General features: G+C 34.7%; 1 protein-coding gene across 1 annotated transcript in view; it reads left to right on the plus strand.

Annotated features, from left to right (window-relative positions):
* EYS (eyes shut homolog (Drosophila)) overlaps window positions 1-15,173 on the plus strand; it is a 199,014-nt gene that overhangs the window by 59,165 nt on the left and 124,676 nt on the right. The window contains exons 7-8 of the mRNA XM_010005111.1: window positions 12,733-12,837; window positions 13,108-13,247. Of these exons, the coding sequence (XP_010003413.1) occupies window positions 12,733-12,837; window positions 13,108-13,247 (245 nt within the window). The remainder of the gene's footprint in view (window positions 1-12,732; window positions 12,838-13,107; window positions 13,248-15,173) is intronic.

The following is a 15,173-nucleotide window of genomic DNA, read 5'->3' on the forward strand; positions in this document are numbered from 1 at the left end:
AGGGAAGGCAACAGAGTGGCAATTTTGGCATATTTGCTTGATTCTGAATTGAATAACATCTGCAAACAGAAAGGCTATGGCAGTTTCTCATCTAATTGTTCTTACTTGTGTTTGTAAATTATAAACATTACAGCTGCAGGCTTTGTGCTAACATTTAAATTATATTTAGAGTCAACTTCAAGAAAAAAGTATTACAATGTGTAACATTCTTACCTGTGAAAAGCAAAACTTTGATTTAAATAATAAAAACATTTCCTTTTGGTTTCATACTCTTCAATGAAACCTTGGAGAAGCTTAGCATATGCAAACAAATGTAATTTTAAACTACATTTCTTATTTCTGTTTATATGTAAAACACATTTTGGATAACTGACTCAGGAAAATATCCGTGTGTTTGGCGTAAACTCTCAAATGAGAGAATACAAGGTTATAAAATATAGTTATTTTTGTTGAATAGATGTCATGACTTTAGTACTTTTGATTTCCTTCTGCAGTTAGTTTCTCTTTTCCTTTCTCTTTTTCTCTTCTCTGAAAACGGATAAAAACCTTTGTATCTACAACAGTGCATGTAAGTAATACAGCTTATGACATTGAAATGAAGGAATCCAGTCAGCTATTTCTCAGGTTTTGCGCAGTAGACAAATTGTCCTTGAAGAAGCCTCCTCTAATTAATTACTATCTTTTCTTATGTGTAGGGCAATCGTATTGGCAGGAATTGATTGGGCATGTCAGACACTTCATTTAGTTGGTAGAAAAGTCCTTTAATTAGAATAATCTTACTGCTGCTAAAATGGACTGCACCCCAAGCAAATTCAGCAACCAGAATTTAAAGTACTACATCAATTACTTATTTTTTTCCTCATTTTCAAACCTTCCTTTTAGAAGACTCATTAAGATCATTCCCAGATTTATCCCAGATTTTTCTCTTTCTCTCTGTTTTATTTAATTGAGGCAAGACTGCTAATTTCTACAGGTATATGGGACATTAATATAAACAGACTTGGATGAAGCTCACATTGTTGAACTATGCAAGTGATTTGAAACAGTCTTCTGTAGAAAGAATGTCCCAGGAAAGAGGATATGGGATAGACAAGTTTTATATCTTTCACAATCTAGTTAAGACAGCATTTCTAGTGTTAAACAAAACAATGACATAGCCTAATTTAAACCCTACTATCTGATCAAATCTACATTTTTAATTCTTTCATTCTCCAGAACACAGTGGTGTCATGACTTAACCCTGGTGGGCAGCTAAGCACCACACAGTGGTGGCTCACTCTCCCTCAGCAGTATGATGGAGAGAATTGGAAGTGGAAAAATAAGAAAACTTTTGAAAGTTGAGGTAAAAACAGTTAATAGGTAAAGCAGAAACTAACATACACAAGCAAGTCTGAATAAAGAATTAATTCACTACTTCCTATTTGAAGGCAAGCCTTCAGCCATCTCCAGAATATCTGGGGAAGGTCTCTACTTCGTGTTGAAATACAGTGGAAGACTTACGTATTTCAAAACTCAAAGAGATAAAGAGATCAATAATGTTTCTTCCACAACTCTATTCCCTGTACTAAAGGTAAAGGAATTTTCATGGCATCATGAGAGGTCCTTATATCACAGGAGTGTCACTGGAATTACACAGCAGTATATCTCTCAGCACCAAATGCTGTCATTTTAAGCTTTGTTCATTATACTTTGTGTGTTATTACCATTGTCACATTTGAAAGAAAAATTGTTAGTGCACACAAACTCCAAACATCAATGACCATGGACTGAAATAATGGAATAAAATAAGTCACTTGCTAAGTATTACTAGAGGAATTTGCTCAGAATACTTATCTTTATTAAATGAAGGGGGAGGAAAAAATAATATCTTGCCACTTTGCAGAGTATTCAGTTTTCTGTTAAAGAACTTTTGGTGGTAACTGGCAGAAAACAAAAACAACTAAAGTAAGCTAATCTCTAATACTCTTAAGCAGATGTCTATAGATGCTTCCTGCTGTTTAAAATGCTTTTTAGAAAAGGGAGTGACTGAAGGAAGAGGAAGATCCAGGGAACTACAAACCTGTCAGTCTGACCTCAGTGACAGAGAAGATTACAGAGCAGATCATCCTTTTTTTGGCATGTAGCAATTGCCTGAAATCCCAAAAGACTGAGAAAATGGTCTACCTAATATTTCAAAGAGAAATATAATACTAGTATTTAATTTCTGGCTACTTTTTAAATAGGACAAAATGTTCCCAATGCACAAGTATATTTATTAGTATGTTCTGGTTATTTAATGTTTCCAGTTGAAGTCACTGTACAGTGGATATATATGACCTATATGAATAATAAAGAATTTTGAAATAATTCTTGTCCATAAAGCATAACTATATATTAAATGCCTAACTTAAAGATGCTGCAGTTTGTTAAGAAGCATATGTAACATCCATGTCTGTGGCTTTCCAGGTAAATAGTTGAGTAAAGTTTCCAACTTACAGAGTTTTTAAAAACATGCACTTAAACTTGACATATAAAATACTTCAGATGGCTATATCTGCTCATGAACTCCAAAAGTTACTTCTACCTACCTCTGTCAAACCTTCTTTTTTTTTTTTTTTTCTGTTAAGCAAGTTACTTTTATTAAGAAAAAACCCTTGACCTTTTACTTTCTGAGAATATCAGTCAAACACTCAAATTAGAATGATGATCTGCATCACTGACTAAATATTTTAGAAGTTTCAAAGACATAGTGGGAGTGTTTCTTAATCACAATATGTGCACAAAGACAAGTGCATGCAAACCAAACTACACACTTTTCAGCTTTCCTCCCCTGCTTTATAATTCCTAAGAACCTTCCATGAGTCATTTATTAAGACACACAACTCCCGGACTTACTCTCAGGGAGATTCCAGAACTTTCTCAGGGACTTCCCAGAACTTTTCTGATTTGTTTTTGCTTGTCTGTCTCTTCTGGCTTTACATCTACCCACGTCTGTTGTTTCCTTGTGTACTCATTCAGGGTAAAACATAAAAAGGAGCTGAAGGTTTTTTCTCCATGGATAGTTTAATATCCTCTCATAGAAAACAGCAGTGCATTATTAATTCTCAATGCCCAACATGCAAATCTGCAGGAAGTCACAAGGGAAACTAGGAATGTGCATCTTTCTTTAAGCATCCAGAGATGCAGATGGAGAGATAGTGTACATTCAAATAGCCATATATCAACTCAAAAAATCATCAGAACATCAATAAGGAACAGGAGAAAAGTATGTATTTTATGTAAATTCAGTTAAAAGCCTTCAGAACAAGTTGTTTGAAGTGGTTTTAAAAGCTGATGATGCATCATAGTAATAGAGACATATTTTCTGCTTCCCAGCTGATCTTGTGTCGATTAGCTCAACTGAATACAGTATTTCAGATCTTGACTAGATACAAAAATTGTTGACAGCCCCATTAAATCACCTATCAAACTAATAGGTTTTAAACATTATAAAGTGTGTAGTGTAGATGTAAATATATCATGTTTAAAAATAGAAAATGCATTGGAGAGATGTACAACACTATTGTGTATATCTACTGACTTTTCTTTACACAGATGATTTTGTAGCTCTATTTTATTTCTTTAATCTTACACCTTTTAGCTACTGAAGTCTTTCTGTATATTGGAAGATTTCAAGTTAGGATTTAGAGTTTCTGAAGAAATTATAATGAGTGAAACTATGTAGAAAACATGATTAAGCAAAACAGTTACCTCACACCTGCCTTACGAGGAAAGGCTAATAGATCTGGGGCTTTTCAGTCTAGAGAGGGTGATACTGAGTGCAGTAGTAAATAGAGAACAAAGGTTAAGGGGAGCCTGAGATACAGTATATGGGAGTACAGAAAAAAAATTAAAAATGTCTGGCATACTGTGAAATCAACAGCAAATCATCATCTAGCACAGTTAGTCTGTAGTCTTATGACAGTCCCCTGAGTAAATTACTACCATTATCCTTTTCTTGTAGAGGGGGCATTGATATGCAGACACATTAAAATCATAATTAGCTTTGATTAATATAGGCAGCCCCAGCTGCAGATTGAAAATGTCTAATGAAGCCAGGAACTAAACTTATTTGTATGCTAACATAAAACAAACAAACAAACAAACAAAAACACCACAAAACATCAACCCACAAAACAACTCAAAAGATCTTTGACAGATAAGTCTGTGTTTGATCTACTTCCTTTGCAAGAAAGCTGGATGCAAGTTTCAGTTTGATGGGGTTTTAAGTGGAAAGTATGGAAAATCTCTCAGAGAGCACAAAGTGTTTTGACTATATTTTACCCTGACTTTTTATGTCAGAGTGTGGAGTATGCGCACCAAAATGTGCATATATGAATGCAAATGGTATATCAATATATTTAAACTAGAAATGAAACAAACAAAACCCCTTCTATTAAAGGTATCAATCTTTCAGATTCCTAAATGAGAGTAAATAAACTTAGCTAAGATGGAAGTTAATAATTTTAAATAATGAACCAATCATTATTTTAAAAAATCTGAAGTTTTGATTAAGTATCCTAGTACTCTATCTGGGCTAATAGCAAGGGTAGAGGAACAATGATGACATTCAGAGCAGGTATCTGGCTGAAGACCCAGCTGGGAGAGTCACAGGTTTGTGATAGCTGTTAGTACAGCTGTAAGCACATTCCCTTCCTGCAATACCCAGGATTTTGCTGTACTTGTCAACACTGAAATTAATCCAGTAGGCAACCATACAGAAATATCAGTGCTCTACTAGTTATATCCTCACTGTCTGTCTAAGGTAGGTGGAGCACCTTCGTGTTCCTTTGAGAATTTCAGTGAGGTGGTTAGGGGATCTGTGGGATCCAGAGGCCAGAAGAACCTGCATGGACAGTGTTGTTTAACCAGCCTGGCTAGGATGCTAATTCTGGAATGTTCTCTCGCTTGGTAAGTCACTCTGTGAGTAGTTGTTTCTGGATTTATCTGTGTTTCATGTTGAGTGATTCCCTTCAGAAAAGAAAGAGTTTAAAAGAGAGTGAAAGAGGGAAAGTTGTAGGAAATTTCTGTGTTCCAGGCATGAAGAAAAAGGTTTTATATATTATTCTGGTATACTGGGGGGTTTAATGAACAAGAATTTAAAGTGAGACATATCTAGGGCATTTTGGCAACAAAACAGACAAGCAAACAAAAAACTCTCAAGAGAATAAGAGACTGGTTGAAAGTGAGGTCTACAGAAGACTTTGCCAAGGATTGAACCTTTAAGGCCATATTTCCAAATAAGTCCTGGAGGCAGCTAAGAGAAAGGACAGATAATGTATTACATGGTCAAATGTCAAATTATATGTTCCAGAACAATGAGTTCGTTTAAAAGCCAAGGTTAATAAAATATGTCTCAAACAAATTTAAAGACATTCTGTGAAAAGTAGCTCAGCTGAAAGACTCTGTAACAACAGTTACAAAGAAACTTTCAGGAAGGACTATTCCTAAGAGTCTTCAAATTATTTATTTCACCAGGAAAAGGTGAAAGTTTAACTGCACATTTAACATTTGAGAATATGTGTCCATGGTTATAGTTCATGCAGCAGTAGACAATAAGGGTAAGCCATAAGCTGACTGGCCAGGGGGAGTCTTCCTAATATTTTAAAAAAGCTTTAAATCCAACTCCATGTAAATAAAAAGATACTACCAGTAAAATTTGAGAATAATCATACTAATGTTCACTTGAACTGGAAGAACGTTTGTATTAAAGCTGAGTTCTCTTTAGTCTTTGAAGCCAGGACAGTATTTAGTGAACATATGTGATTCATTTTGACTGCTCTCGCTTACTGGGATATGTGTGACTCTGTGTTAGAAAAGGTTATGTTGTTTTCAGAAGAGGGAAGTAGCTTTCCAGAACACTGGTCCATTGTATTATGTAAATGTGCCTAATATCTCTCATGTAATCAAAAATAGTAAATTATGAGTTCCAGTCTCAGAACTGTTCTTTCCAACCCCAGCAAATTCTTGTTTTTCAGGAGCTAAAGGAAACATTTTTCTTTAGATCTTAATCAGGAAAACCATGTAATTATAGAATTACTAATGTCACACTTTTCTTGAGTTTCCCTTCTGGAATCCCTTCGTCTCAGAAGAATAACTCCTTCACAGGGATTTGTTAAACACCATCCTAAAATGTAGATACAAGGGTTTTTTGAAGTAAGCTAAGTGATAAATTATCATTAAAACTGCAAATTTTCACAAAAAATATATTTATAGATTATTTTCCAAATATCACTGTAGATAAATATGTACATTCTGATGCCAACTGCCATTTCAGATGGCTTTGTCATTCATTCTTTTATTATTATTACATATTGTGATAGAGGTGGGGATACTCAATGAGTGAACTAATTCAGTATTATATATCTTTAGCAATCTAAAAGTTAATAATTTAGTCTAAATAGTTTGTCTAGATTCCATATATGGTCAGTGGAGATTATCCAGTTGTAAGAACATACCCAACTATAGTAGAAATGTCTCCACTGATGGGATTAATTTTATGTTACTGTATTTCACATTCAGCTGTAGAAAGTCAAGAAAACTTTTTTTTCAATCAGTATAAAATTATATTTTATTCTAAGAGGACTGAAAAAATACTTATATTGATCTCATATATATCTTCATTTTAATATTTCTATAACTAGGTTATTAAAGACAAATTTTTCATCTAGCTTATAACAGAATTTTCAAATTCTAATGTTTAAACCAAGTAATTTAAACTTGATTGTTCAACCTTCTGAGTTACAGTCAAGCAGATGCTTTCAACACCTACATGTGTCAGAGCAGTTATTTATTTCAACTTTTTTTAAAATTCTTTTGTCATTCACTGAAACTACTTTACTTTGAAAAGCTCAGCAATTAATCACTATACTAGGCCTCTCTAAGAATAAATTGCACAGTTCTGCACAACTCCAAAAGTAAATGAGGCAATGTTCAGAATTCATTAACTTATTTTCCGGCATGTAGTGGGTCCAATAAAGTTTACTGGAAACGGATTTACTGTTTTTCAAAATAAGTAACTGCAAAGTTCCTGGGAGAAGAATGAATCAAGGCTAATATTTAAGTGCCTACAAGGCACTTAAGGCTTGTCACAAGGCTTGTACAAGGCTTGTCACTTTGTGTTCTCTGTAGGTTCTGTGGAAAATAAAAAGAATTTTAAAGACTCCAGTCATCTGACCTGTTTTGGACCTGGAGTTCAGGATGAGAGAAATACTGCTTCAGAAGTTAAGAGTTTTTCATAGCCTGTAAATGCAACAGAATGAATATCAAGGTCCACATTTCAGAAGATGAAACTTCACTGTCCATACCTTCCCAAAGAACATATTTTTAATTTTCCTATTAGCTTCTTACTTTAAATGAACAAGAAGTAATGACTTTGTGTGTATGTCCATGTCTGTACATGTGTGAACATACGCACTAGATCTAACTGGCTTTTAAAACATAACTACATTCAAAAACAGAAAGAAAGAAAAAAAAAGGTCAATTTAAATTATTACTCACATGCCACTGACAGTGCTTCAGCATTGTCATATTTTTAGTCCCTCTAGAATTCTTCGGTGAAGTTGCCTGGATTTGGTTATTTGTGATTGTTTGTTTAACTGCACTGGTAAGTTTATAATCTGGTGCAGACCTAAGTATGCTAGTTTATCTCTTAGCTGGTTGGTACTGACCCCAGAGCTAGTGCATCATGGATTCCAAGATAACAAACACAGATGAAAAGCAAGGTATATTCTTTCATGTTTAGTATGCTAATGTGGGTAAATGTCTCATCCCATAGTACAAAGAAAGCGGAAGTGGGGATGAGCTGCTTGAGAGAAATGTAGAGACATTATCTGATGGAATGTGGATGTAGTTAGAAAAGCTAAAGCTCAGCTGCAGGTGAAACTAGCAAAAATCAGGGAGGACAAGAAGGTTTTCTTAAAGTATATTGGTAGCCTAATAAAAGACAAGGAAAATAAGGGCCCTCTGCTCAATAGGGCAGTGGGCACAACGCAAAGTAAATTGCTTTTTATGCCTCAGTTTTTGCAGGTTTGTGCTCTGGTGCCTTGCAATTCCTCTAGCCTAGGAGCAGACAAGTTCTGGGAATGTTGCATTACCCACAATAAAGGAAGATACTTCTAAGAGCACATAGGTACATCAGACATATACACATCTGTGGCACTAGAAGAGACATACCCAAATGGTGATGAGGAACCTGTCCAATGTCATTGGGAAAGTCATGATGATTTTTTTATAGTCCTGGTAAGCTCGTTGAGTCCTTGACCAGAAAAAACTCCACCTTTAAGAACTAGATTCTCCATTTGGGATGGGGCAATCCTGGTTATACACACAAATTGGGAAATGAGATGCTGGAAGGCAGCCCCACAGAAAGAGATCTGGGGGTCTGGGTGGATGGCAAGTATAATATGAGTCAACAGTGTGCCCTGGCAATGAAAAGGGCAAATGATGTCCTGGAGTACATCAAGCACAACAGAGATAGCCAATCAAGGGAGGCGATATACCACTTCACTGGTATAGCCCCACCTCAAGTATTGTGTTTAGACAGCCTCAATATGAGGACATCAACCTATTAGAATGTGTCCTGACATGGGTAACTAAGATGGAGAAAGGCCTCAAGAGCAAAACTTACAAGTTTCAGCTTAGGTCACTTGGTTTGTTCAGTTTGGAGAACAGAAGGCTGGGGAGCAACTTCATTGCAGTTTACTTCTTCAAGGGGGACAGCAGAGAGAGGTGCTGATCTCCAGTGACCAGAGATAGGATATGAGGTTAAAAAAATGAAACTGCATCAGGAAAAGTTCAGATTTGACATTAGGAAAAGGTTTTCACTGAGAGGAAGGTCAGTCACTGGACCAGACTCCCTGGGAAAGTGGTCATGGCACCAAGCCTGAGTTCAAGGAGCATCTGGCCAATGCTTAGACATATAGTTTAGTTTTTGTAGACCTGCAAAGAGCAGAGAGTTGGACTCAAAGATCCTTACCTGGTCCTTTTCAACTTCAGATATTCTGTGGTTCTGTGAATCACAGAAGGATTGAGTTTAGAAAGGGACCTGTGGAGGTCGTCTTGTCCAACTCCCTTGCTCATGCAGGGTCACCCAGAGCAGGCTGCCCAGGACCATGTCCAGATGGATTTTTAATATCTCCAAAGATAGAGACTCCACCACCTCTCTGGGCAACCTGTACTTGGTCACCTGTACAGTAAAAAGATGTTTCCTGATGTTCATGCATAACCAGAGGTTGTGCCTGTTTGTGCTCATGCTTTATTTCACTGATGTTGTGGACATACAATTTGGGATTAAATATAATTTGTAAGAACACATGCTTTGATAGAAAATGCATAAGAACATTCTTTAAAACAAGCAGTATAATGGTAAACTTCAATCAAATTTGTTTCATAGAATCACAGAATGGTAGGGGTTGGAAGGGACCTCTGAAGATCATCGAGTCCAACACCCCTGCTGCAGCAGGATCCCCTAGGGCAGATCACAAAGGAATGCATCCAGATGGATCTTGAAAGTCTCCAGAGAAGGAGACTCCATAGCCTCTCTGGGCAGCCTGTTCCAGTGCTCTGTCACCTTCACAGTAAAGAAGTTCTTCCTCATGTTGAAATGGAACTTCCTATGTTGCAGCTTGGTGCCGTTTCCCCTTGTCCTATCACAGGGCACCACTGAAAAGAGACTGGCCCATTCCTGATGTCCACCCTTCCGATATTTATTATTACTAAGGTCCCCTCTCACTGTTTTTTTCAAGACTAAGCAGCTCCAGGTCTCTTAGCTTTTCCTCATATGACAGATACTCCAGTCCCTTAATAATCCTTGTAGCCCTCCATTGGACACTTTACAGCATATCCCTGTCCCTCTTGAACTGGGGAGCCCAGAGCTGGACACAATACTCCAGATGTGGTCTTACTAGGGCAGAGTAGATGGGGAGGAGAATGTCCCTTGACCTGCTGATGACACTATTCTTAATGCATCCCAGGAACCAATTGGCTCTCATGGCCCTCAGTACACATTGCTGTCCCATGGATATCTTTTCCTCCCTCTTAAATTCTATAATCTCTTTATTTTTTGCTTTTTTTCTCTCTATCTGCTGAACTTATTCCTGATACAAGAATAAGTTGCTTAATTGCACACAAAAATCTTGTTTGAATTCTCTAAGTATTGCATTTCTCAATTATTCAGCCCTCACTCACTATGAAGTGATAATTAGGCATTAAAAGCTAAGTGGATTACTGTGGAGATCTCTCCTGACATCCATTTAACACTTAATCAGATCTTAATACCATAAATTATGGATTTCTCAGCAGTATTCAGAGTCTAATAAATTTTAAAACAGTATGGAGTTACTAGGTTTTTTTGACCTCATAGTGGCAGGGGGAAGTCGTAAAGTTCATTTAAAGGATACAGCCGTTATAAGGATTTCAAATTTATAGCAAAATAATTCTTAAAGCCAGTTTGTATTAAGTTGCTGATAAGGTATCTTGAACAAGACAAATACACACTCATGAATAATTATGAAAAAATGGATCCAAAATACATATTGAGTTTATGTGTATTCCCACTCTTCTTTTCTCTGATTTTGCCTTCCAGACCTCATTAAGAAAAAAAAAATTAAAAAAAAAAAAAAAAAAAAAGAAAACACATTTCCTAGGAGACAGACACTTCCTAAATACATTCAGTTGATTTCACAATTAAATTTTCTGGGTTTTTTTAGTGTGTTTTTTTGCCAACCGGTATTACACAAAGTTGTATTTTATGACTCTCATCCTGACTCATAGCATGGCTTTCTAAAAGTATTGATCACAATGTTATCTTCCCATATCTTCCCAGCAAAACAGGGGATACAGAGACATAGTTACCATTAGTGCCAATACAAAGTGAACAAATGAGAATCCTAAATGTGAGGTCAAGTTGTCCATAGTTTCCAATGTAAATGATATCATACATTACATTACATTGTATTATATTACATTATACTATACTGTATTATGCTCTATTATGTGATATTATATCAATTTCCCATTGCATACTGTATTAGAAGAATAAACAGCAAGAAGTATCTAATTTCCTATTTTATCTGTTTTTAAAATTTTACAGTAATAATATTTCTACCTCAGTAAGTTTTATAACTTACAGTAAAATATACCCATGGGTGTTGAAAAAAATGTTATATGTTAATACTGGGCTATTTTCAACTGAGGAAGAAAGAGGCAAAATAAACCTTAGAAGTCTGTATAGCACGCTGGTCAGCCTCTGTAAATACATGAGATTGTACATGTGATTCACCACCTGCTGGCCAAAGGTATAAATTGCTGGCCAACAAACAGCATTAAGGTCTTAATAGGTATATGACTGCTTACGCTTATGGAAGTCCATAAAAAGCACACTTTAGGCCCTAGTTGGACATTCCATTCCAGTATACTAAAATTAGTTCATGTTCTTATGATGTAGCTTTAGATCAAAAAGAGAGCTGATTAAAAATTTAAAAGTAATTTAATCGTTTGAAGTAAAATTACCATCTTGTTCTGCCATACGAAGAATTTAAATTATAATACTAACTTTTGGCACAACCTTCTAGAGAACATATTATCTGATTAAAGAAATTATTCCAATTTCTTATACAGTTATCTCTAACATTTTCCCCCTGTACTGCCCTTCTGCTTTTTCTACTTAAGTCAGTAAGTGAAGTAACACAGATTACAAACAAGTTGGTGGTAAACACATCAGTAATTTACTCTTAAATCCTTTTCTGAATATTCCTCTTTGAAACTTTTCAAAATTTGTCCACCTTCTTCTAGTTTTCTCAGCAGCAAAGATTGATTCGCTTTCCATTTCTTTATCTTTTCTAAAACTGATAAAAAAAACAGAAAACATTGACCTTCTGCTGTATAAATAGTAAATCAAAGTTTAAAAATATGTTATGGAAAAAGGAACAACAGGACACTAATAACAAGAAAAAAAATCTCAAGGACCTTTACACAGAATTAATTGTATTGTTTTAAGCACCAAAAAGAGTAAGAAAACCTTACTGAGATGATGGGGTTTTTTTGTCAGATCTACTAATTTTCCAAGACTAATGGTAAAGCTGACAATATTCCTTATTGACTGCTACAATTTGCTAGACATGTATTTCTCTTCAGTGCACTATTTTTAGAACTATCCAGTTACAAGTTCAGGTATCTTTTCATGCTGAGATTAAAAAAAAAGTCTTCATCTAAATGAGCAAGTAATTGTTCACTAGAATGACACTAAAGGTTGCCTCAGACAAATGTGGACTAGCTTTTCCTAGCCAAAATGGAACCCAGAAAAGATGTAATGAAATAGATACATAATAGAATCAAACTATTGAGTAGAGATCTGTGTTGACCCCTGCACAGTAAAAAGTAGGAAATGCAAAGGTATTACCTTCATTTCAGTGTAAATCCTCCTTCTTCAGCTCTGTATCTCCTTTTGAAGCCCATCTATTTATTTATTTTTTTAATTGGTGAAAGGTTTTGGGGTTTTTTTATCTTTTTTTTTAAGAACCTGAGGGTTTTTTTCATATAAATAGAGAGAAAGGAGTCTGGAAACTTACAAAATGTCTTTAAATTCTAACCATAATTTCAGAAAGATTATTTAAAGCCATAGTTATTTTGCCAGTATTACTAATATGGTTCATGAGGTGTTTAAGAATATGATATTAATTCTTAACTATTTTTTATTTTTTTTTTCAACCTCAGGAGAATTCTGCGAGGTACAAATTGATAACTGTGGTTCCAATTCATGTGAAAATGGAGGAACATGTGTTGACTATGAAGGTCATTTTAAGTGCACTTGCCCAATAGGTAAGTCATTGGAAATTTATTGTATTTTCTAAGCAGAACGAAGGAAATGTGATCCAGATATTTAAGTTCAAGAAATAGCAACCTAAAATAAGCCATAAATTTCAGTGTACATAATGAACATTTTTATGAAGAATCCCACTTTTTCACTTTGTTTGGGAAATAAGACCACCAAATTACTCTAGTAGAGTGGTGTTAACTGGTAACACCCTAAACAGACGTAATGTCAATTTTCTGAATGAACTGTGATTAAACATTCTCTTTGTGGTGCAGGTTTTGAAGGTGAAAGATGTGAACTGGATATTGATGCCTGCCTATTCTGCAATATAAGCTGTGCCCCAGGAGCACTGTGTATGGATAAATCTCATGGATTTAATTACACGTGTTTATCACCATGTATTGGCAAAACAGAGGTAGGATAAATTGATGTATTCCTGCCAGTGTTTTGGGGAAACCAAATAAGTTATTCTAAGAGCAGTAAGCTGACAAAACCTCATTTTCCATGACTTTCCTAAACACAGTACTTGTTCTCGATATATTCTCATCCTAACCTTCCTCTTCCCTGTGTAATACATACATTAAAAAGTGCATGATGTGACTAGTCTAATCCTTGTCTAACAAACCATGGAATATCTCTGCCAGTCTTGATCTATAGTTTTATTTGCCCACCTCCATTCCCTACTTGCTGCTGTGTTGTGAAACTTATAGGAGCTAAAGGAAAAATTTCTTTGAAATGTTTGATGTGTTTAAAAGTTACTAGAGAGAAGGCTGATGGTACATAAATGCACAGAAAGAATGACAAAATTTTCATTTCCATTAAAAGCAAAAATAATGGCCATAAGGAACCAACCAAAATAAAACCTAAAACAAGGCTAACTGTGCTACAATGAGAGCTGAAAATGCAGTTAGAAAAAATAAAAATTCTCCTTGCAAGTTACTCTGAAGCGTTCACAGAATATAGTAATGAATATGATTTTTGTACATTTAAATGATTCCAGAAATCTCTAAGTTAGATGCTGACAATATTTAAGCCAAAATAGCATCCATTCTGTACCAAGATGTCTTTAAAAAATGTATTTGCTCTATCCTTCTCATTTTCCTTTAGTGACCTTTTCAAATAAATTACTGGTTTGGATAGAATTCATTCACATTACAGTGGACTAAATTCCAAGCCCTTGAGTTACTGAGATTTCAATATGGGATAAAGTAAAATACTGTTGCATTTTTTTATTACGATAGTTATTTTAAAAGCTATGTACACAATGCTATATAGCACTTTCAAACAGCTGCTCAAACATGATAACCAGTGTTTCAAAGGCTTAATCAATTCTTTTATGGAAATATATTCACCATAAAAATATACTATGTGGAGCAGGCAATGTGTTTATAAAGAAGCAATCAACATTTATGTCACCTTGAAGTCCATGGGTACACACTCACCAATTAATATGAAATGTAACACTGAAATACCCTCTGTCTCAAAGGTTTATATTTAAATTGCTCAGCATCTGGTAAATTTTAATATTTTTATGATTTAAAGTGTCATACTGAGTGCAAATTTATTATACATGGCATAAGACCATAATGATGTAATTATCATTATGGATAGTTAGGATTGGAAGTGATGGTGTGCCAAGGTTGCTGATGGGACCTACTAAAACATTTTACTGTAATATTTGCTTAGAAGCCCTCAGACATATTTAATGTATTCATACAAGCATCTCATAGATCACCATAAATACTATGTGGGGAAAAAAAAACAACGTATATGTATATATAGCTATATACACTTACTGTATGAAACACTTAATTTAGGCATAAAGTGAATAATTAGTGGTTTTCTAATATGAAAGGAAATAGAAAGTAAAATAAAGGAGTTATACTTCTGGGTTTTTCTCTTTTTTTTAGCCTCCATCATTACAGTACTATAATTTGCTTATTCGACAAAAAAAATAGACCTTGTTCAAAGACATGCATATTCATTCGAATACTTTTTCAAGTATTGTAAGTAACAATTTGAAATTAAAGGTATATATTATTTAGTAAATTACATAATTTGGGATTTAATTCTTTATTTATTCTTTGTGTCTGGAAAGAAAGTATATATTTTTCCATTCTCTCAGTTTATTCCTTTTACAGTGGTAACTTAGTCATGCTGAACTGCTTTACCTCTGTGTATTCAGTGCTGAGATTTTTTTTTTTTCGGACCCAGCACAACATTTAAAACACTAAGGTAGTTGTTAATGTTATTTTAATTATAATTTATTTTTAATTATAATTTATTTTTAAATTAATTTATTTTTTTTAATGTAAACATATTAAAAAAGGTTATATATTCC

The sequence above is a fragment of the Chaetura pelagica genome, unplaced genomic scaffold, assembly GCF_000747805.2.
Source record: "Chaetura pelagica isolate M959 unplaced genomic scaffold, ChaPel_1.0 scaffold289, whole genome shotgun sequence".
NCBI classification, from domain to species: Eukaryota; Metazoa; Chordata; class Aves; order Apodiformes; family Apodidae; genus Chaetura; species Chaetura pelagica.